Raw genomic sequence first — 23,198 nt, forward strand, 5'->3', positions numbered from 1 at the left:
TGCAGTCATAAACTTCATGAAAAAAAGCCAGCAGCAATGACAAATGGCAGATAGAGAACCACAATAAAACGTTGAAATCATCAAATAAGATGCTTAGTTAAGACAGTGCTGTAATATGTATTTCTTATTTTCTATAATTGAAAGTATGTGTGTGATTTAATTTGCTCACGGATAATCTGCCGGGTCACGCTAATCCTAATCTCCCGCTTCAGAGATCGGCCCTGCGTCTGTGATGGTGGGGAACCTCGTGTCGGGGAAGAGGATCGCTCAGGCCAGCGGCAGAGACCTGACGCAGATGGAGGACAATGACCAGGCAAGGAAGGTGTGTGTGAGAAAGAGGGACCCTGGTCTTCAACGCAAAGCTTTAGCATTAGCATCATCACAACCCCCCCTCTTTGGGTTGTTCCTCCTCGCCACATCCACAGCGCCTCATGTCATTGTCTAACATGTCATTTTCTCCCATATGCTACTCATATTCAATAAAAATGGGTGCTTTGAGGATGCTTGAGTAACTGTGGGCCTGAGGTGGGGTGCACTCTGGACAGTTAGAGGATAACACCAAGAAAGGATCTGAATTCTGTAGTACCTAGTTAAAAATGAAAACATAGAATCATAGAAAACTTGCAATATCTTTTTTCTCGTGTTTATATCAGTAATTTACAGCAAAAGTGTCAGATTGATGTCTTTGTTGTGAGTGAATGAGAGGAGGTTGGAGAAATGCTCTTAGTTACCTCACTAACTGACTGTAGCACCAGGAAGATTAGTCATAATTGGGAAAAAAAAACTAAAAAAATCCATCTCGTACGGTCGTCGTTCAAGGTTAACTGAAATCATGCTTGCTGATTCTGCGCGGACAAGGCCGCTCATCATCAGGCGCGTTCCGAGCGAAAAGAAATTATGCAAACACGAAGCGAAGGTCCTCCTTTTCATTTTCTGAAAAACTTTTGCTGTCGGAAATAGCCGCGACGAGCGCAAGACCAGACTCGCTGTGAAAAGCATGACAAACATGCGATCTCAATTTCACCGCGCTAATCTGTGTAAACAAGCTCCGTGCAAATGAGTTTTTGATGAGAATGCAAAGATGCAATCACTCTTTAACTTTTTAACTAAAAGAAAAAGTTGATTTTGCCCAACATGGGGCTTTTAGCAGCGCTATTGTTTAGAAATAAACCCGTAATTCAAACTTTTATTCAACCCATTTCGTCTCATTCATGCCAGTGCTTTTCTATATTCATATACATTCACTTCTCATGTGTCCTGTGTTTAAAGCTGTTGAAACCAGGCCCTCAGTGTGAGTGGAAGAAGCCATTGTGAAGCGCTAATAATGAGACACAGTGGCTTTCGAATGTTGTTTTGAAAAAGCTTCTACATTTTAAAGGGTCTGTATCATGCTAGTAAACTATAGGCATTTTGTATGACATATTGTACCTCTACCACTATGGAGTACTCATTTTTGTGAGAAATATAAGTATTTTCTGGAGGTATTTTTCCAACCCGGAAGTCAAGACGCTTGGATTCAGTTAACTCCGCCCCCTCTCTCCGCCCATGCCACTTTAGCAGTAGTAGAAATATAAATATCACAGCAAATTACTTCACAATGCAGTTATAAGGAGTTGACATTTGAAACACAGCTTTATAAATGGCTTACACACAAGCTAACAAGCTTTGATTGACTCACCACCGCTCTGGTCCATGTTTTTATTGTGGGACTCACGTTGGTTATAAAACTTAATCCACTTTGGTTCTGACCAAGGTTCATCAAACATCCATCAGGAGACGGTCACAGAAAAACACTATCTGGGCTGATAGTCGCAGAATCACGAGAAATTACAACTTTTGGCGAGTGGCGTCTTCTTTAGGAGGGTTGAATAAAGTCCTGTTGCTCTCGCAGCCAAACGCGCGTCGACATTATCGTGAGGTAAGAAAAAAGAACAGTTGTCCAGAGTAGGTTAGAAAGAGCTCCTTCTTCATTGCTTTCGGTACAAACACGACATCTGTTGCTTGGAGCTGTTGCTCGTAAACCCTTCGTTCAAACAGGGTAGAGACGATTCTGGAGTGTAAAAAGTCGCAATCATTTTTATTTAGTCTGTTCAATGTGAAACAGGACTGGCTCCAGAGTAAGTTGGGAATATCCAAACTAGGACTAAAGTGAGCAAAAAACAAAACAACCAAAGAGACACTTAGAGGAAAGAGGAACTGAAATTGGACTCAAACTAAATTATAACTCATTAATGAGACTAAAAAACTAAAACTATGACTAAAATCCCCAGATGTAACAAATAAATACAACAGTTTCACAGTTTCACTTCACCGCCAAAGGAACAGGGCTGTGTTTTGTCCATGGGGGGAAAGATCCATGAAGCTGTGAATATGATTAAATACGTCTGAATACAATAATGTAAATGTAAAGTTGACAAGCAATTTCCATGAAATTTCCTTAAACTAAAGTTTCAGACTAAATCTGAAAAGGGACGTGAAATCAGCAGGTGTAATAGTCTAGTTAAACGTCCCAAACTCACCAGGATGTGCCTCTTTAGATTGGGTAAACCGTCAGTGGTTTGTAATGGGTGGATTTTGCAGTGAAAACATTTTTTTCCTCCTCGCTGGAGTTGGCCTGGCGGCGCAGCTGTGGTGTGTGTAGTGTTTCACAGCGCTGATGATATCTGATCCTCTCTGTATTAGTCTGTGCGACTGCACTGATGGGGATCGGAGGAGTGGGACGGACACTGGGGCTTTGTGAGAGCCTCGCTGATAGCAGTGGCCACTGCTCTCCTGTCTCACCCTAATGTGACCACCGTCTGCTGATACACGGCTACAAACTATTCATTTTACTTTTACTTGTATCTGGAATGGATATAAGAGCAGGTGTCCTTGTGTCTAAGGAGCTAATGTGTGTGTTCAGCGGTTGTTTAGGAGGCACATATACTAAATTAAAAGCATGCAGGGCTGCCTGTTTGGACTCTTGACAAGGGTGACCACCCGACTTCGAAGAAAACATGGGAAAAGTTGACATTGAAAAGCCTTAGATGCACAGTGTTTTTACCTACAAAAGTCTGCGTTTACAAAACCAATACCATTCCATTACTAGAAGAAAATGTTCAAATGTTTTACAAATTTAATGGATTGCATTTGAATGACTGCCTTGGTCTGAAATTGTACATAAGTAATATTCATAATCATATATTTCCCTTCCCTTAACTGATCTCATCAACTAATCAGATTCCCCGGGCTTTGACCAATGAGACGAGCTTTCCTGTGAACCGGCCAGTCAGATCCAATCAGGAGGGGAGGGGGAGGAGCTTGATCCTTAACTTTTGGAAGTATATTTATGCTCTCTTCATTGTGCAAACTAGGAGTGGCTTTCTGGTCCAGTCAGGAGGGGAGGGGAGGAACTTTATTTTCAGATTTCACTCTTAAAGGCTGTCACTTTAACCTTAAAAACAGACTTGGAGTTGTGTTTTGACCAACTCGTGCATCTTTGAGTAATCTAATAGCCACTGGAGAATCTTCACCAGTGGCTATACCTACCTATCTTTTATCTTTCTGCACAGAAAAGGGGAGCAAGAGGTGGGAGGGGTAATGGGAGCCAAATAAGTGAAACTAGTGGATATTTAGTTTCAGCCGTTGTAGATCAATATTGCATTTTCTAGTCAATAAAGTTTAGGAAAATGAAAAAGATATGTTTGACATTATTACCAAAAAGCATAATACCGTCTCTTTAAAGTTTTAAAACCACCATGTAAACCATTTCATTTGCTGTTTACCCCCTAAAGCATGCATTTTAAAGGATCCTGTCTCTGAAACTGAGCTAGCATTAGGTCGCACCACATGCAAAAACAGTTAAGGAGCCAAACACTGTAGCCTGTATTTTAAATTGCTTTTATATTTTTAATATTGTGAGTTTTTTGGGGGGCATCTGGATATTCTGGCACTAAGCCCAACTTTCCGGACTCCATTTAGCTGACGAGAAAGTTTCAAATTGAAATACAGCGTCAAGGGACAGCACAAATTGGATGACAAGTGCAGATGCAGTGGTTGTAGACAGTCTCTCGGCTGACAGACAGACAGGGGCAAAATTTAAATGAGATTCGCACGGCGTCACGGACCACTCTGTGTTTGGGCTTCATGAATATTTCAGCACTTTCCTCAGAGTAGAATCACAGCCGGCGGCGCACAGCCACGGGGAGCCGCCTTTTTAACTTTACATGTGTGGATGGAGGGCTTAGCAAGTCGGGAGCTTTTCTTCAACATGTATTACTGCGTGAAATATATTAAGAAGAATCTTGTTTTTTAAAACTAATGCGTGTTGCTGTGGGTGACGGATAAAATCAAAATGGCCGCCGGGTTTGAGTCTTGTCGTTTGCAGACTGGCTCGGCTTGGTTCAGTCGCTACATTAGCATGGAAGTAAGCCCCTGTTCTCTGAGCCGATAAGAGCGCCCTCTTTTATAATCAAAACTGCAAGCTCAAGTTGAAAAAAGTCAGTATTTTGGATTCAACATGTACTTCTAACAGTGGATGGAAATGTATTTGCCATTATATAAATATATAACAATATACAGTCCGTTTAAGTGCTATTGCTAGCTAGCAGTTTGTTTACTAGCCAACTAGCTGTCTTTGTATTTGTCTTATTTTGTTGCTTCAGTTGTTGGTTAAAAAGACGACATGTTTTAAAGCTTTAGTAAAGTAGGAGCCCCTGCTCAGAGCTTTGGGCACGCCTGGCTAATAAACCACTGCTTTAAGACAAAAATTATAGACAAGAATTCACTCTGACATTTGTTGGCTAATTTGGAGAAAAGCAACAACTCCCACTGTTTTTTTCCACTGCTCTAGCTCCTTCCACAATGATCTCTCTTCTGTTATTCATGTATTCTGGTTCACAGTTTGTCAGCGTGGTTGTTCTGACTTTGTCTAACTTCACCATCTCTCTGTTAAAGTCAATGGTGTCTGTAGCTGCTCCTTCACGCTCCGCAGACCTTCAGGGATGACGAGAGCTTGCGCGCGATGAAAACATCACTCCCATGCGCCTGTCAGCTCACATCCACTATTTCATTAAACTTTCATCTTAGCCTCGCTTTTTCGACCCGCTCATATTCAGATCTCGAACTCCAGGCTCATGGTCGGAATGGCCCGGCCGGAGGGTTTGGCCTATTGTTTATGATGAGATAGTTTTTAGTCACCTTTGTTTTTCAAAGTTCAGCTTGTTATCGGAGTTGTACAAACAGAAAGTCTTTCTCATGAAACATTAGTGAAGAAGAAATCTATTGATGGAAAAACCTGGTCATTCAGGATGTTCAGGTCGTCTGCTGATCTCATTCTTTGGGCACAAGGGGCCCGATCTAGACTTTCTTAAAAAAAAAGATTTTGAATAGCTGCTCCATTGGAAAGTCATGTAAATTCCACCATGTAAATGAAACGCTCAGGATGAAGCAGTAATAACTTTGGTAGCACTTTGCAGTATTTACGTTGTGTTTAGCTTACTGTGTGAGCTCCTGCATGCCTGCCAGATATTTCCGTGTGGGTATTTTTGAAAAATTCTCAGACGGCAATGCAAAAAAATCCAGTTTGTGCGGAGGCTGTCTTTAAGAATGAACACAAAATTCATCTGTCTCAGTAGTTCCCACTGCTTTCGAAGCTTTCAGTAATATATGTTTAATCATGACGCCCGTTTTAAAGCTGTCAGCACGTTTGTATGATCCATTCCATAATAACGCGCTGTGATTTGTTTTACAGTTCCTGTTCCTGTCCGAGGTGCTGCAGTGGAGAGCTCAGACCACTCCTGACCACGTCCTCTACACTCTGCTCAACTCCAGGGTGAGACTTCACACTTTGCTTTGAACATGGTGATATTCACTTTCACCCATGTTCCTCTCTTGTCATAAGACTCTGTCACAGCCCCCTGATCCCCCTGTGTTGATGTGCTTTGATCGCAGGGCGCCATCGCCAGCTCCCTGACCTGTGTCCAGCTGCACAAGAGAGCGGAGAAGATCGCCGCCATCTTGTCTGAGCGCGCACACCTCCAGGACGGAGACCACGTGGCTTTGGTTTACCCTCCTGGTAGGATTTTCATTGCTTTCATTTTGAGATGTTTCTAAAAGGCCCTGTACACAAATGTCCCTGTTTTGTGGAGGAAGCTCTTTGTTAGTTGTGGTCTTGAGAAAACAGAGCGGCACACCTTTTTTAGTGGCCTTGACGAATAGCTTGACTTCTCAATGTAAATATGCATTGTTAGCCCATCCTGATTTCAAATATTAGGTTAAGTATACTTCATTCGTGATGCCAAAATGTATCTTGTCGGTAACTAATCACCTCATGTGTCTCTGTTTGTATTGTCTTTGCATTTATATTATGTCATGAATATATTTCCTGTCTCCTCTCAGGAGTGGACCTGGTGGTCGCGTTCTACGGCTGCCTGTACGCCGGCTGTGTCCCCATCACAGTGAGACCTCCACATCCGCAGAACATCACCACCACACTGCCCACTGTCAAGATGATAGTTGAGGTAAACTTCACCTATTTTACAAGCAGTTTCATAACCGTTGGACACCTTCGATTTCTAGTTTGGTGCTTTATAAGGTCAGAATAATCGAGATTTATTGGCAGTTGTGGGTGGACTATGTTTGCGGCCGACTTTGCATCGTATCGCGGGGGAACTATCATCAAAAATACAGTAGTGTCGAATACTGTGTTAATTTCGTCGACTGAAATATTTATTCTTAATTTTAGTCAAAGTGTTATTTTTGACGACTAAAATTGGACTAAAACTAAATTAAAAGTTTTTCATGAGACTAAAACTATGACTAAAATGTCCAGATATTTTAGTCGACTAAAATAAGACTAAATAAAAATGAGAGACTAAAATCAAGGAACAAGATTAGATATGATTAGAATGAATATTATCAATGCAAAGTCGACTAAATTTAAGACTAATTTAATTCAGTTTAAATTGACATGCAATTTTAATCGACTAAAACTAGACTAAAATTGAGAAGATTTTTTTTCCGACTAAATCTCGACTAAAATTACATTACATTTTAGTCAAAAGACTAAGACTAAAACTAAATTAAAATGTGTTGTCAAAGTTAATACTGGTCGAATAGAGTTGCTGCTCTCCATGAAGACCTATCCAGCTGTGGGTCGAGTAAAAAGTTTGTATGTGTCCATATTAGGTGTAGCTGAAACAAAAGATAGCATGAACTAGTTGTCATCTATATTAGGAGCATAGATGCTAATTAATGTAATTGGAATTACTTTATTTGTAACAAACAATACTGTATTTTTAATTAATTATTATAGCCGCTCCTCTGCTTTTAGTGCTAAAATTAGAGTGGTAATTCTGTACAATCCATTTTTCTTTTAGTCTTCACTGGTTTGAGGTGGGTCTCCTGGAGAAAACCAATATCTGTACCCAGTTTCTCTTAAGTGGGAAAGAACGCTGCCTCGCTTCAAAAGCACATTAAGGCCTTCGCAGTTCCAAGAAATTATTTTAACATTATTTTGTGATATTTGTGCTAGTCAGTGTAAAACACCACCATTCATGACCACACCCGCAGGTGATAGGAAGGGGAAGAGCCTGGGAGAGGGGCGGGGGCAGGACAGGAGGAAAAAAGTAAACTCAAAGAAAAAAAAAAATACAGTTGTGTCTTGCTTTTGTTGTTGCAGGTGAGTCGGTCCGTCTGCGTGATGACGACTCAGGTCATCTCCAAACTGCTGAGGTCAAAGGAAGCCACCGCCACAGTCGACGTGCGCACGTGGCCTCCTGTTATAGACACCGGTAACGGATGGCAGCACTTACCAAAATCCAAGGGGAAAAAATTACATAGTGACACATTTTTTCTTGACTTTTTAGATGATTTGCCAAAGAAGAAGCCCCCTCTGCTGCACAAGCCGCTGAACCCGGACACCCTGGCCTATCTGGACTTCAGTGTGTCCACCACGGGCATGCTGGCAGGAGTCAAAGTACGTCCTCCTTCGTGTCCAATGTCCAGAGTATATGCAGACCCTTATGAGCTGACGGTAACTTTGTGTATCCGCAGATGTCCCACAGCGCCACCAGTGCCTTCTGCCGCTCCATAAAGCTGCAGTGTGAGCTGTACCCGTCCCGAGAGGTGGCCATCTGCCTGGACCCCTACTGCGGCCTGGGCTTCGTGCTCTGGTGCCTCTGCAGGTCAGGACCACGGCACTGACTAAACATGAGTCAGCAGCATGCAGCAGGAGGTTCTGCGGCAAAAACTAGACTAGGGAACTTTGGAATATGAGCGAAATTTTTCTGAAAAGTACTTTCTTTATAGGCTTGTTTTTGTCTTTTGCTCACCACCAAAACCAAGCTTTGTTCACCCGAATTCGGGCACTATCATCCTGTCATTGAAGCCACAAAGCTATGTTACAACATCAATTTATATTAATTTGCTCTTTTTACTTTCCATGCCATTAAGTATTTCCGTCAGTAAATTCTACAGTATTCAGTATTTAATTAAATGAAGTACTTTGCACTGCTAAAGGTACAATCTTCTTGAAATGTTTTTGTCCTTGTTTTTATGTAACTAAGTGTAGCAAGTGACTTTCTCCATTATGAGATCTATAAAGTCCTATTTTATCGTAATTTGAAGAATAATTTCACGCTCAAATCAAGTAAAAATAATATTAGACTCGAATTAAGATTGTTGTTGATGGTTTTTCTTAATTTAAGAATAAAAAACCTCGTCCCACGTACAGTTTTCTGGAAATTAGTTTCTCAAATCAAAGGCACATTTAGTTATTTTAAATTACTTTTTGCCGTGTGCCCATACTAGACGGCTTTAGAAAATTATGCTGTATTACAAATAATTCATTTTCAACGACAGATCTGTTACAGTGCAAAAAGACATCCTCTCAGTAAAATAAATGTATCATCGTCATTCAACATCATACATGTTTTTGTTGTATAAGTATAGTTGTAGTTGTTGAGCATAGAATAAAAAATATCAGGCTCTTTGATCATATATGTTAAATCTTCTATAATTTATTGAAACTATGAAGTATATTTTTAACCATAGGGTAATTTATATTTAGTACGTCACTGTAGGGGTTTCAACAAAACACAAACGTGTTCCTCAATTTCTGTTGGCAGCGTGTACAGCGGTCACCAGTCGATCCTCATCCCCCCTTCAGAGCTGGAGCTGAACCCCGCCCTGTGGCTGTCTGCGGTCAGTCAGTACAAAGTCAGAGACACCTTCTGCTCCTATAGCGTCATGGAGCTGTGCACCAAGGGCCTGGGCCTGCAGACCGACGGCCTCAAGGTGAACACAAATGGTTTACCACCAACATGTTACCAAATGTCTATAAAGAGTTAGAGTAATTGTTAATCGCATCCTCTGTTGTCGTCTCAGTCTCGGGGAGTGGACCTGTCCCGTGTCCGGACGTGCGTGGTGGTGGCAGAGGAGCGCCCCAGGATCGCCCTCACCCAGTCCTTCTCCAAACTCTTCAAAGACTTAGGCCTGCACACGCGCGCAGTCAGCACCTCGTTCGGCTGCAGGGTCAACCTGGCCATCTGTCTGCAGGTACGGAGCCGCTGTACTGACCACTCTGCTGCTGGAGTCGGGCTAAAACTGGAGACGCTTCTTCTTCTTGAGAAGCCCTGTTTTCATTCTCTGTCTCTGAACATTTCATTATATATTTGAAAGATGGAGCAACTGGAGGGTCATAGGTACAGGCCTTTATTTTGTAAGGTAACTGACTGAAGTTGTGAACAAATATTCCACTCCAGGGACTGCGCCATTTTTAGTAGAGTTTAACGATTAGATCAGTTTAGACTCTTACTTCACAATCGCGGGAAAAAACAAAACTCATAATATAATAGATAAAAATAAATGTATGAAACGGACATCGTAAAACCAAACAAAAACTCGGCATCTGTTGTCATTTCTTCTGATTTGATTTTAAAGCCACTTAAACACCAACCAAGCAACCGCCTTTTTAACATTGAACCATTTTTGTCAGGTTCCTGTTTTGTCGACTTAAAACTTCACGCTCACATAAACATCTTTGACTCTCATTATTATGTTTCATTCCTATTCCTTTCTATCTACTTCCTGGTTTTGTGTTTAACCCCACCCACATTTCCTCACACCTGATTTATTTTTTTTTGTCTCCGCCTCTTTCCTTTTCTTTCTGTTGTGTGGTCACTCGGTCCGTTGGCTGCTGCAGCCTCACAGGTTGGGGAAGCTGGCTGACCAGGTAGGTAACACCACCTGACCCCCCACTGACGCCTCTGACTGTCCCACAGTGATCATGGCCTCAGGGTGTGCATTGTAATCACACTTACATGTGGAACGGGTAGAAGTGGGATGTGTCTACACTGATATGATGGATCCATAAATGCTCCAGACTGAGGGCTAAAACAAAAAATAGACTCTGTGCACGGAGTGGTCCATAGCAACATGATGCTAACACCCGAGGGTAACTACTGTTTCCTGTCTGTTTATTTAAATGTATTATTCCTATGGAGAGAGCCTTGTCTCACTGAAATAAATATGTATTTAAGCAGTACGCAGCATAAAACTAGCAGCTGTTGAATAGTTACTTACAACATGTTAAAACATTTCTCAGGATGTAATTATTTTGGGAGATGTAAGAGTTTCATTCTTGAAGCTAAATGCTAACGGTAATGTGATGCTACCAAATGGCAAAATAGCAAAATGAACTAATTTTTGTAAAACACAATTTAAGTTTTTTTCCGGTTTTATAAATCCTTATTTTATTTTTAATTTATGTTAAAATATGGACAGACTGTACATGCAACGTTGTTGGCTAGCTTCCTGTTGGCTAGTTTAAGGTAACTACTTCGCATCCATGCAATTTGAAAGTAAAATTAGATTAAAAAAAACGAAACAAACATCAAAAAAGTGCTTAAAAGAATGCTCAGATTGTGGTACTATTCTAGCATTTATTAGTGTTGAATTAGCGTTAGCCTTTAGCTTTAGGGCTAACAGTGAAATATTTACATTCTGACTAAAGATTTTAGCATGATTAAATGATTATTAAATAGCTGCATGTTATCTGGCACTTACTGTTTAACTTCCTGAGGTAACAACTGTTTCCTGTCCTTGTTCATTCCTATGGAGAGTTAGCCCTTTCTCGTTGAAATAAATGATTATTATACAGTATGTGGCAGAAAACCAGTAGCTGGCAGAAAATCACTTAAAACACATTCAAAACTTAGCGAATGATACTTCACAAGGGAAGACTTTTTAAAAGTTTTTGTGCTAAAGGCAAATGCTAGTTAGATGCTAACAAATATTAAAATAGTGCCGCAATTGGAACTCATTTTCACAAAAAGCAATCAGTTTGACGTTTGTTTTTTTTGTTTTTACTATTAAAAATCGTATTTTATCATAGGACAGGAAGTAGCCGTTACCATAAACTGGCCAAGTTACCCAAAAACCTTCTGTGTGCAAAGCCTATAGCCATAGAAATAATCATAATAATTGTATTTCTATGCCTATAACAATGTAGCATTGAAGTTGTGGCTTCTGTTGCCGTGCTGTTGCTATGCTGTGGCACAAATCATCTGCACACCCTCTATGTCATGTTACTATGTCCATTACCAGGCACTTCCCAAATCAAATAATGAAGGAAAACAACGTTAAAAATTCCAGAAACATTTCATTTTCCATTTCAAAATATGAGTGTGGACAAACCTGAGAATGATTGCGGGATCCTTCTTGGAAGCTGACTAGTCATTTGGGAGCTGAACATATCTTCTTGGGGAGTATTCACGGGCCTCTGAATAACACTTTTGACCTCATTTCGGTGCAGTCTTGGAGAAATGCACCACAAGGGAATAATTCTACTCAAATCAATCATGCTTAACGTTCTCTTAAAACAATGAACGCTTGGCGAAAGAGTGAGGGGCAATGAAGAGGTGCAACAACTGCGTCTCCGCTTCCTTGAGGAGATGGTGAGGCTGATGTTTTTGCTGCTGTGGTGAAGATTCACTTTCTTTAGCTCATCTCTGCAGTGGGTTATCCTCATCACTCTCGGTGTTTCGGCCAATAAATGAAAGGATCTGATTTCCCCCCCACTCTCTCCTGTCGAAATCTTGGCTGCATGTTTTTTCCACCTGATCATTCCTGTTTGATGGAGATCCGCTGGTCCTCTGCTCTGGTGGTGTGTGTGGAGCTAGTGCACGCTCCTGTAGATGCACTGCAAGCCTGTAGAAGCTGGTAGCTAGAGGCTCTCTCATCGTTTTGCGTGTATAGAATTGTGAATGATAAATGATTTTGTTTTTCGCAGGGTACTTCCGGGCCGGACCCCACCACAGTGTTTGTGGATATGAGAGCACTACGGCATGACAGGTATTTAGAAGCGGCTCAGTGTATCTGTGAAGATTTAAGGTGTCAGCATCAAGAGAAAAGTCTATAGTTACTTTGATTAAGTTTTTTTGCAACAACTTAATGAAAGTAACTACTAACACACTTATACAAGGGCTGACAATTGACTAGCATTGAACAAATGATTTACAATTGTGTCTGTTAAGGAAGGTTTACAAACAACGTACAGCTTAAATGCTTACTCACCAAAAAGTGTGCAAAACAAAAAAATGTGTGCGCAACTGGCACTGGTTTCGCGCTAGTGGCACAGGGGGCGTTATTAAAAAAAGAGGTATGACTCTGAAGATTGTAAGGAGCGCTACCCGTCTGCCCAATCGTCTGCTATACAGCTTGCGCTATGAACCGCAAGAGTAGCAGTATTAAAGGAATAGGCCACCGTTTTTACATACTGAGATATGTTCTTACCTTAGCTTTGACGAGTTCTTTAGGACCTGTCTGATCTTCACCCGTGCCTTCAGTCACGTAAACACAGCGCAGACGGCGTTAGCATTTAGCCTCTCCTGCTCTCCACTATAGCTCCAAAACAGGTCAAGATAGAAGCTACCAAGCTCTTCCACGTTTTCCCTATTTAAAGGAATAGGCCACCGTTTTTACATACTGAAATATGCTCTTACCTCACTTTAGCCAAGTTAATATATCCCCATCTGGTCTTTGTCCGTGCGCTCTGTCACGCAAACGGAGCACATACGCAGCCTCTCCCACATGTCACATAGCTCCGAAAAAGCTCACAATAGAAGCTACCAAGCTCTTCCACGTGTTCCCTATTTAAATAAAGTTACGTGAAGTGTTTTCATGCGAAGTATATTTACACAGAAATGTACGTGTCGATTTTATAAGCAAATAAAAAAGGGGACTATATTGTGAGGCGTAATAATACGAGGAGTAAAACGTCCGCGCAGTAACTCCTAAAGGTTATTGACGGAAGTGAGCGGGGGAAGTCTTTAGGAGTTACTACGCGGACGCTGTGCTCCTCGTATCATTACGCCTCACAATATAGTCCCCCTTTTTATTTGCTTATAAAATCGACATGCTACATTTCTGTGTAAACATACTTCGCATGAAAACACTTCACGTAACTTTATTTAAATAGGGAACACGTGGAAGAGCTTGGTAGCTTCTATCGTGAGCTTTTTTGGAGCTATGTGACATGTGGGAGAGGCTGCGTATGTGCTCCGTTTGCCTGACAGAGCGCACGGACAAAGACCAGACGGGGATATATTAACTCGACTAAAGTGAGGTAAGAACATATTTCAGTATGTAAAAACGGTGGCCTATTCCTATAAATATGGTTACGTGAAGTGAAGTGGCGTAATAATACCAGGAGTAATTTGGCATCCGCACAGTAAAGTGAAGATTACTGCGCGGATTTCGAACTACTCCTGGTATTATTACGCCTTGCAATATAGTCCCCCTTTTATCCGCTTAGAAAATCCACATTGTTTAATTTTGTGTAATTATACTTTGTAGCGTAACACTTCACGTAACCATATTTAAATAGGGAAAATGTGGAAGAGCTTGGTAGCTTCTATCTTGACCTGTTTTGGAGCTATAGAGGAGAGAGGGAGAGGCTAAACGCTAACGCCGTCTGCGCTGTGTTTACGTGACTGAAGGCACGGGGGAAGATCAGACAGGTCCTAAAGAACTCGTCAAAGCTCAGGTAAGAACATATCTCAGTATGTAAAAACGGTGGCCTATTCCTTTAAGTAACTCATGCACATAAGCGCCATTGCAGGTGTCATAGCATGTCAGGTTTTTTCACTCATTAATTGTCCGTGAGAGTAAATACTACACTGACAGAAAAGACAAAAGGAGAGGAGTATACACAATGGAGATCATTTTTTTCTCTCAAACTTGGCTGTAAATACTGTTTAAAGTGGCGCTAGCCCGCAGTTAGCTTTGCCTGTTAGCCTGTTAGCTTCTTCTTCGTGATTCCATTGGTGTGTATTGGTGGCTCTGACCCGTAGGCAGCGGGGTTGCAATCGTGGTTTTCTGGCCAGAGACACCAGGGGGAGATGAAAAACCCCCAATCATCCCATTACCGCTTGTATTACCCCCAGAGGGAATACGGAAAGGATTTATTAAGGTAAACATGTTACTTAGTACTGGTCTAAGAGATACGAAGGGACACGGGCGCAACACAAAATGATGTACTGGCCACAAAGGCCAGCTGCCCCGAATGCTTCAAAGTGTGGCCTTTTTATACTAGGTGTGGCTGCAGCAGGTGGTTAATAAGGATGTCGCACCAATCAGGACCCGGAACGAACAGCCAACCAAATCAGAGCTGGAAACAAGTCCTCCAATCCCAGGCCAGAGCTCGCACAGCCAGGTCTCCATGGAGGGACAGGGGGAATTAGCCACACACGCAAAACTAATACCAAAAGGAGAGAGACTGGAGTACTCAGTGTGAAAAGGTCTATGGAATAAACAAGCCATAGATGACTTAGTGTGTTTGTAACATGCCTTCTTATTGGCTGATGGATGATACATAAAGATGCACCTGGGTTTTTGGAGTCCAAAGACAAATTTATGTAGAAATAGGTAGAAATAAGAAATACAGTAAAATGGTTTGTGGATTAATGCCAAGAAGTGATTGACATTTGCCCACTTTTTCCCCACAGTAAAGCTGACAGTTTGGTGACTGTAGGTGTTTCAAATGCGCCCGGTGACTCATTGCAGCGTGTGGAACATTTCAAGAGTTCACCAAAGTGTCACCCTAACTTAGCACCCCACGGATTTCTATTTTGACATTTTGAGTGCACACGTAAAACAAATAGAATAAAAAAATAAAAAATTCCCACTAAATTTTAAGCTCAATGTTAAAATGCCTTTTACGTGTCGACTGTTCTGTCTGATCAAACTTGGGGGTCAAAAAAAGAGAGAAAACGTCTACATTTAAATATTTAGTCATTGTTGTTAAAGTGTGGTTCAATCTTTCTCCTCAGGGTTCGACTGGTAGAACGAGGCTCTCCTCACAGTCTTTCCGTCATGGAGTCAGGAAAGGTGTGTGCTTTTCAATATCATAAAATCTGTCGTTTGTCTACAGTAAATAATCGTGTGAATCTGTGCGCTCAGATCCTGCCTGGCGTCCGCATCATCATCGCAAACCCAGAGACAAAGGGACCAATGGGAGAGTCGCATCTGGGCGAGGTTCGACTTCCGTTTAATTCTAGCTTTTGAAAAACTTAGCACAAATAGATCATGATTTGGAAGCACTTTATATGAAGGTGGTCATTAAATCTTATAAAGGTATTTATAGGCACTAGTAATTAATAGACCATGAATAATATGCGTGTATTAATAAGCTGCTTGTTATACTATTATCTTTTACCATACGGCCATTATAGTATCATTGTAAAGATATTATGAAGCTGTTCAAAATCTACTACCATGCTACTAGGCCATGAATAATATACTTATTCTATCTTAACCTTAACCGAAACGAAAGGCAGCAGAATATGAGATTTAAAAAGCTTAGGTCCTCATCCAAATCCATTCTTTGATTACCCTCAGCAAAAATAGCATTTTCTGTGTGGAGCTGGTCATTAGGAGCATGTTTTGTAACAATATAGTCCACAATGTTACGCAGTGTGGCTTTAACCTCTTACCACCCGCCTAAACCCAATACATTCTGTCCTCTTTGGCTATGATGGAGGCCTGTGTAACACCTCATTTGAAAGCTAAGACCCACAAAACTGATCTTTTTCCTTGCGTTGTTGCTGTGTTGTGTCACCTTTTTTTATGTTTTTTTTTTTTTTTGGTCACATTTTCTGTAATTTTTTGTTGTTGAGTTTTTGTCACATTTTTGTCCGTTTTTTGTTGAGTTTTTGTCACATTTTTGTTGAATTTTTTTCACTTTTTGGTTGAGTTTTTGTCACATTTTTGTTACATTTTTGTCACATTTTTGTTGAATTTTTGTTGAATTTTTGTCACATTTTTGTTGAATTTTTGTCACATTTTTGTTGAATTTTTTTCACTTTTTGGTTGAGTTTTTGTCACATTTTTGTTACATTTTTGTCACATTTTTGTTGAATTTTTGTCACATTTTTGTTGAATTTTTGTCACATTTTTGTTGAATTTTTGTCACATTTTTCTTGTTTTTGTCACATTTTTGTTGATTTTTTGTCACATTTTTGTTGAATTTTTGTCACATTTTTGTTGAATTTTTGTCACATTTTTGTTGCGTTTACATACTTGTTTTTTTCTCATTTTTTGTGGCTGTTTTGATGCTTTTTTCCCAAGAAGCTTTTTGATTAGGGTAAAGCCAAACTGAAGAGAATGGCATCCGTTCAGGTGGGAGTTAAGAGGTTAAAAGACCAAAAATGAGACTGATAAAGGTATAATGCGTAGACACCTGTGTCGCCGCCCACTTTGACATCTTGTGGGAAGCTCAGTTTCCACACTGGGGAAGTCGTTTGACTGAACATAAAACGTCCACATTCAGAGATTCACGTTGTAACATAACACGGCCCATTTCCTTATCCATACATTGTGTTTGCTCCACATGGCGGTGCCCTCGTGTTTGTGCAGATCTGGGTGCAGAGCGGGCACAACGCCAGCGGCTACTTCACCGTGTACGGGGACGAGGCGCTGCAGTCGGACCACTTCTGCTCCAGGCTCAGTTTCGGGGACACTCAGACGGTCTGGGCGCGGACCGGATACTTGGGCTTCCTGCGCCGCACCGAGCTCACCGACGCCAACGGAGGTAAAGGCGCCGCTCGTGCGCAGACGAGGACCGAGGTCGGGCGTGGGTGAAAACAGCAGTTTGTGTCAATGATTTTGTCCTTTTTGTTTTCAGAGCGGCACGACGCGCTGTACGTGGTGGGGGCGCTGGAGGAGGCCATGGAGCTGCGGGGCATGCGCTACCACCCCATCGACATCGAGACCTCTGTCATCAGGACGCACAAGAGCATCACGGAGTGGTACGCACGTGACAGAGCAGACAGTAAAACTAAACCAGAGACCAGCAAGACCAACCCCAATACTGCAGCATGTACCTTATCCATGCATGGTTCTGATTTATAGACCTAATGTTTTCCAGTTCCACATTTCACGCACTAAAGAGGCAAAAACAAACAAACAAACGTGTGTTCACTGTGATCATTAGGAGCATGTTTTGTATTAGCAACAGCATAATCCACAGTTACACAGTGTGGCTTTAACATTTAGGGCCCGCCTGGCGCAAGGACAGCCTTGGTCGTTGGCGCTGCTGGGATCTTGCGCACACACAGCCTTTCACCAGTAGGGACAAAAGTGGAGGCGGGTGCTACATTCCCTTTGCTCGACCTCCCCAGGGTGCACGTACACGGTCGGCAGGGCCGGACTGGCCATCGGGAGATTCGGGAGTTTTCCCCATGGGCCGACGTACTTTTGGGCCGATTGGGCCAGTGAGATCGAGATAAGGCCCGTTATTTCCTTTCACCGGCCCACAATTAGCGTGAAGAGCCATCAGAGTTTCTATCGTTACGTAGATGCAATTACACAATTCCTCCACTAGAGAGGTGTGACGCCTTTTATACCCCGCTGGTGGCGCTTTCTTGAGTCATGGTTCACAGATAATCTCGTAAAATGAGCAATGAGCCTCTGGGACATAACACTCATGCCCCTCACACTGCTAATATAAGAGGAAATAGTTTATTGTAACACCCTCCAGGACCCACAGAACCTTAGACCTCTATTTTTTATACATTTTAGACAAATGTTTGCAAAGAAGTGCATGCTGGGAGTTATCAGGTGACTCCGTCTTGCCCCTCGTCATTAGTTCACGCAGTTTGGAAATCTTGTTTCCATTAAAAGGATTTACAATGTTTGGCCTTTTTGGGACTTCTATTCTCACTCCACACCTCCTGAACTCCGTGGTGAGTTTTACCATTTCATCTTCAATCCACAGTGGGATCAATTGGTTGGTTTTGAGAAGTTTATTTGTGTTGCAGTCTCGAGAGGAACTTCATTAACGGAACGCACATTTTTAGATTGTTTAGTCATTTTACAAAAGTTCCATCAAATTGTAAATGACAAGATTAAAGTGTTGAGTCTCTGAGGTGTTAGCCTGAATTCGGCAGAAACAAAATGCAACTATTGTCCTCGATTCGTAGCTTATACTGTTTTAGTTCAAGCCAAGGGCTTATTGTTTTGCTCATCACCTCGACTATTGCATTGAATATGACTGTTTTTTTGTTTTTTTTTAGAGGGCCGGTCTTGACCCAAAAGTCCCGGGCCGATTTTTTCTGCCAGTCCAGCCCTGACGGTCGGTTTGTGTAGTGTGAGGGCAATCAAACTGTGCTCAGGTCCAGCTCGGGTCTGGACTTTGGCCTGCATGGAGAAGGTGGGCCGGAGCGAGACAGGGTTGCTGATGCATGTGCGCACAGATAAGGAGCTGTTTTATGAGCGGCTGCATTTGTCACAGTAAAGAAGTGAGAAAGGGTGTATTTAGGGTGTGTTTAGGGTGTGTTTAGGGTGTGCAGCGTTTACCTCCTTGTGAATGAAAGGAGCATCGTCGTCGCCATGAACCTCGTCTTTCCTTTTTGCATTGCTGCTCCTCGTGAACAGCCCAGTCTATAATCCAAAGATTGTAGCGCATTTCACAAACAGGACGCATAGCAAACTTTCATCATCCCCTCCAAGAATCCTGCAACTGTAGCGCAACTGTTCCAATTAGCTATATTTTCCTGTCTCCGCAGCCAATGTTGCTGCTCAATGAAATCAGTTTTATTTGTTATATTTTGGCTTTATGTAAAATAGTCCTCTCTCTGTAAACAAAGTTATATTGAGACAGCGGGACATTTCCTAATACAGGCCAATGTTTTATGCTTAACCTCTTAACTCCCACCTGAACGGATCCCATTTTCTCCACTTTGGCTTTACCCTAATCAAAAAGCTTCTTGGGGAAACAAGCACCAAAACAGCCACAAAAAATGAGAAGAAAACAAGGATGTAAACGCAACAAAAAAAAGTGACAAAAATTCAACCAAAAAGTGACAAAAATTCAACCAAAAAGTGACAAAAATTCAAACAAAAAAGTGACAAAAATTCAACAAAAATGTGATAAAAATTCAACCAAAAAGTGACAAAAATTCAAACAAAAAAGTGACAAAAAGTGACAAAAATTCAACCAAAAAGTGACAAAAATTCAACAAAAATGTGACAAAAATTCAAATAAAAATGTGACAAAAATTCAACCAAAAAGTGACAAAAATTAAACAAAAATGTGACAAAAATTCAACAAAAATGTGACAAAAATTCAACAAAAATGTGACAAAAATTCAAATAAAAATGTGACAAAAATTCAACAAAAAAGTGACAAAAAAGTGACAAAAATTCAACAAAAATGTGACAAAAATTCAACAAAAATGTGACAAACATTCAAATAAAAATGTGACAAAAATTCAACCAAAAAGTGACAAAAATTAAACAAAAATGTGACAAAAATTCAACAAAAATGTGACAAAAATTCAAATAAAAATGTGACAAAAATTCAACAAAAATGTGACAAAAAAGTGACAAAAATTCAACAAAAATGTGACAAAAATTCAAATAAAAATGTGACAAAAATTCGACAAAAATGTGACAAAAATTCAACAAAAATGTGACAAAAATTAAATAAAATGTGACAAAAACTCAACAAAAATGTAACCAAAATAAAAAAAATAAAACAGAAAAGGTGACACAACGCGAGGAAAAAGATCAGTTTTGTGGGTCTTAGCTTTCAAATGAGGTGTTACGCAGACCTACATAATGGCCAAAGAGGACAGAATGTATTCGGTTCAGGCGGGCGGTAAGAGGTTAAAGTCTGTTCACTGTTGACTCGTCCACCTGGAGGCGTGAGAGCTCCTGTCTGACTCCCTCTGTGCGTTTGTCTTCGCCAGCGCCGTGTTCACGTGGACCAACCTGCTGGTGGTGGTGGTGGAGCTGGACGGCTCGGAGCACGAGGCGCTGGACCTGGTTCCCATGGTGACCAACGTGGTCCTGGAGGAGCACTACCTGATCGTGGGCGTGGTGGTGGTGGTGGACATCGGCGTCATCCCCATCAACTCCCGCGGCGAGAAGCAGAGGATGCACCTGCGCGACGGCTTCCTGGCCGACCAGCTGGACCCCATCTACGTGGCCTACAACATGTAGCCACGGAGCGGATACGTCCCTGAGACTGACTGGACAACGTGATTCCTCTCCCGAAACGCGCTGCTCTGGACTGCAGCGCAAGATCATCACGGATTCGCAACAATCATGAGAGAAAAACGCCACAAACCTTTGGCGGAACAGGAGTCCGAGCGTTTACGTGAACCTTTTGGCGGACGATGGTAGCAACGATTGTGTTTTTAAACGTGTCATATCTACATACTGTTCTGTTCGTGTATTTTTACAGTTTTACCGTCCAAAAATATGGCTTAAATGTACGTCGTTTCTTTTTTTTAATATCCAATATCTTTTGATACAAAGCGGGAAAAGGTACGAGACATTTGTTTGGACTTTTTACGTGGAATAACCGTCCCGTCGTCATCGCAGTCTGCTATAGCCTTTAACTGTTTTATCATGTAAGTATGTACAAACGTCAAATGGGATTTAATTTATTTTGTTTCTCTGTAAAAAAAACAAACAAACAAAAACAAATATATGAGGACACATTGGAGAGTGTGTGTCTCGTGAATATCTGTTAATATAAAGAAGTGCATCGGATCGAGGAATCATGGAGCTGGAGAGTTTTATAACTGAAATGATTTTATATGTAGGTGTCTGAGGTCGGAGAGTTTAGTTTCACTTTTCGCAACCATTTGCTCTTTTTTTTATTTTTGTTCTGGGAAAAACACAATGACAATGAGGGGAATGTTACTTAACTGACAAAACAAACAGGGCTGTGCGTTATAAAAGAAAGGAAAACAAGAATGCAGTGGTTCTGTGACCTCTAGTGGTGGACGAAGGGAATTACAATTGTGTGATCTGGGTAAAAGTGACAGAATGTAAGTGTCAGTGGTAGGCAACGTCAGGCCCGGGGGCCAAAGCTGGCCCTCCATCATCAAACCTCTGGCCCTCAAGATGATATTGAGAAATAACATATAGACATCAGAGATCAAATGCTTGCTTAAGTACTCAAAAATGTGAAAAATACTGTCAATTCCTTTAAAATGTCGTAACACCTAATTAAGCCACAATATGATGTACAACACTGGCATTTGTTGAAAGTAGTGCTTTACTTCGGGCTACTATTGGGGTTCGGCCCTTTGTCTTTTGATGATGAAGAAAAACGGCCCTTCACCAAGCAAACTTGCCTACCCCTGCTATATGTAATACAAAATTAATACGTGCGTTTCTTATAGGCCGCCATTTTGAAGACTGAATTATGCTACAGGGGGCGCTAGCGTTGTGAGCGGAGCACATACATGTGATAAAAGCAAACAAAGTTCTTGAACAGATAAAAAGTACAATCTCAGTGTGACGAGTTACTTTATTTAACTTTAAAGACAATTTGTTTTGCAGCGAGTAAAGCACTTAATCGTAAATGGAGAATGGATTGTAGCTTTCCAGTAAAAGATCAGAAGTTTTGTGAGGATGTTGTGTCTTGTAGAAACAACTTAATGGACAGACTTGACCAACCAGATCAATCACACAGGCGGGAGTCGAACCCAGAGCCTCAGTGAAGTCGATGCTTCTTAATGTCCTGTTACTTAAAGAGGGGGTATTATGCTTTTTTCAATCACATAGCACCAGTCTATATCACACTACAATGATGACAAAACCTTCTGTTGGTCTGTAAATGCAGTAAATTAGAATAACTGCCTTGTATAAAATTGCTCTCTCAAAATGGCTGTAGTGAATGTCTTGAAATAGGCCTCTGTCTCTTTAAGAACCTCTGACCCCCCCTCGGAGGCGTCTCCAGGAGGTGGGGGCGTTCCTAGGAGGACTCAGGCAAACCTATCCCTAAAATGGCCGCCATCAGAGTTTTTACAGATTACTCAAAAACACGTGAATGTGCCAAGGCAACACTTCAGGCATGTTTTTAATGAGGGAGTGACATAATAACATGATGTAAAGCTTGAAAAAGTCCATTTTGCATAATACCCCCCCTTTAACCACTGGACTACGCACTAAGTTTTGACTTAATTTACGAATGTTCACAAGTTATTTTGCTCCGATTATTTACACATAAAAAGCTCTGTTCAGAAGACGCAGCAGCGCAGTTGGTCGAGCATTTGGTTAAATGAAAAAGTCTATGTTGACAGAAATGGAAAGATTCTGAGTTCAAATCTCACGTGCACAAGTGTATAGATGATCCTGGTTACTGTTGAACGATAAACGCCGTATGAAGACTGGTTGTGGGAGTAGGAAGCTGAAGGTTCTGGATTCTAACCAGACTCCCTCGCTCCAGCACGAGGTGCTCTGGACCCGGTCACACACAGCGTCAAAGCCCCGGTCGTCCCGGGGCCTGCAGGTCTGCCTGCTGCACACAGAAGGGTCCCGAGCACATAACAGGATGAAATAATGTTTATGTTATTAAAGTATGATCAGAAAAAGACCACAGCCCGGTCAATCACTCAGGCCTGACTCAAGCCCTTACAGCAGGAGAAAGACTTTTGAACAGCCATGAAACATAACCCATAATTATTCATATATAAAGACGCCTGGTTCAAATCACGCTCACACACACGATGACCCGGTCGAGTGGAGGCAGACGATGGATAATGATCTTATGTACATTGTAAAGATGTTGTGACATTATTGAGAGAGAAACAGCAGGAAGACACTGAGCAAAGGACCCGAGCGGGACTTCAGCTACTCCAGGTGTGAGTGACTTTCACCGTGTGGCGACTTAACCACTGGACCAACCCACTGCCCTTTGC

General features: G+C 41.5%; 1 protein-coding gene across 3 annotated transcripts in view; it reads left to right on the top strand.

The window, feature by feature from the left end:
* dip2cb (disco-interacting protein 2 homolog Cb) overlaps nucleotides 1–20,484 on the top strand; it is a gene marked incomplete at its 3' end in the record, with an annotated part of 159,535 nt that extends 139,051 nt beyond the window's left edge. For 2 of the 3 annotated variants that reach the window (XM_079569110.1, XM_079569112.1), the window contains 15 exons: nucleotides 213–322; nucleotides 5,732–5,812; nucleotides 5,932–6,055; nucleotides 6,379–6,500; nucleotides 7,661–7,772; nucleotides 7,848–7,957; nucleotides 8,035–8,165; nucleotides 9,108–9,276; nucleotides 9,367–9,537; nucleotides 12,272–12,333; nucleotides 15,312–15,369; nucleotides 15,442–15,516; nucleotides 16,897–17,071; nucleotides 17,165–17,288; nucleotides 20,232–20,484. In XM_079569110.1, coding sequence (XP_079425236.1) covers nucleotides 213–322; nucleotides 5,732–5,812; nucleotides 5,932–6,055; nucleotides 6,379–6,500; nucleotides 7,661–7,772; nucleotides 7,848–7,957; nucleotides 8,035–8,165; nucleotides 9,108–9,276; nucleotides 9,367–9,537; nucleotides 12,272–12,333; nucleotides 15,312–15,369; nucleotides 15,442–15,516; nucleotides 16,897–17,071; nucleotides 17,165–17,288; nucleotides 20,232–20,484 — 1,877 coding nt within the window. The remainder of the gene's footprint in view (nucleotides 1–212; nucleotides 323–5,731; nucleotides 5,813–5,931; nucleotides 6,056–6,378; nucleotides 6,501–7,660; nucleotides 7,773–7,847; nucleotides 7,958–8,034; nucleotides 8,166–9,107; nucleotides 9,277–9,366; nucleotides 9,538–12,271; nucleotides 12,334–15,311; nucleotides 15,370–15,441; nucleotides 15,517–16,896; nucleotides 17,072–17,164; nucleotides 17,289–20,231) is intronic. The other variant, XM_079569111.1, reaches the window with a different exon arrangement.
* Nucleotides 20,485–23,198: the final 2,714 nt, after the last annotated feature.

This window comes from Gobius niger, assembly GCF_951799975.1.
Source record: "Gobius niger genome assembly, chromosome: 13".
Classification (NCBI taxonomy): domain Eukaryota; kingdom Metazoa; phylum Chordata; class Actinopteri; order Gobiiformes; family Gobiidae; genus Gobius; species Gobius niger.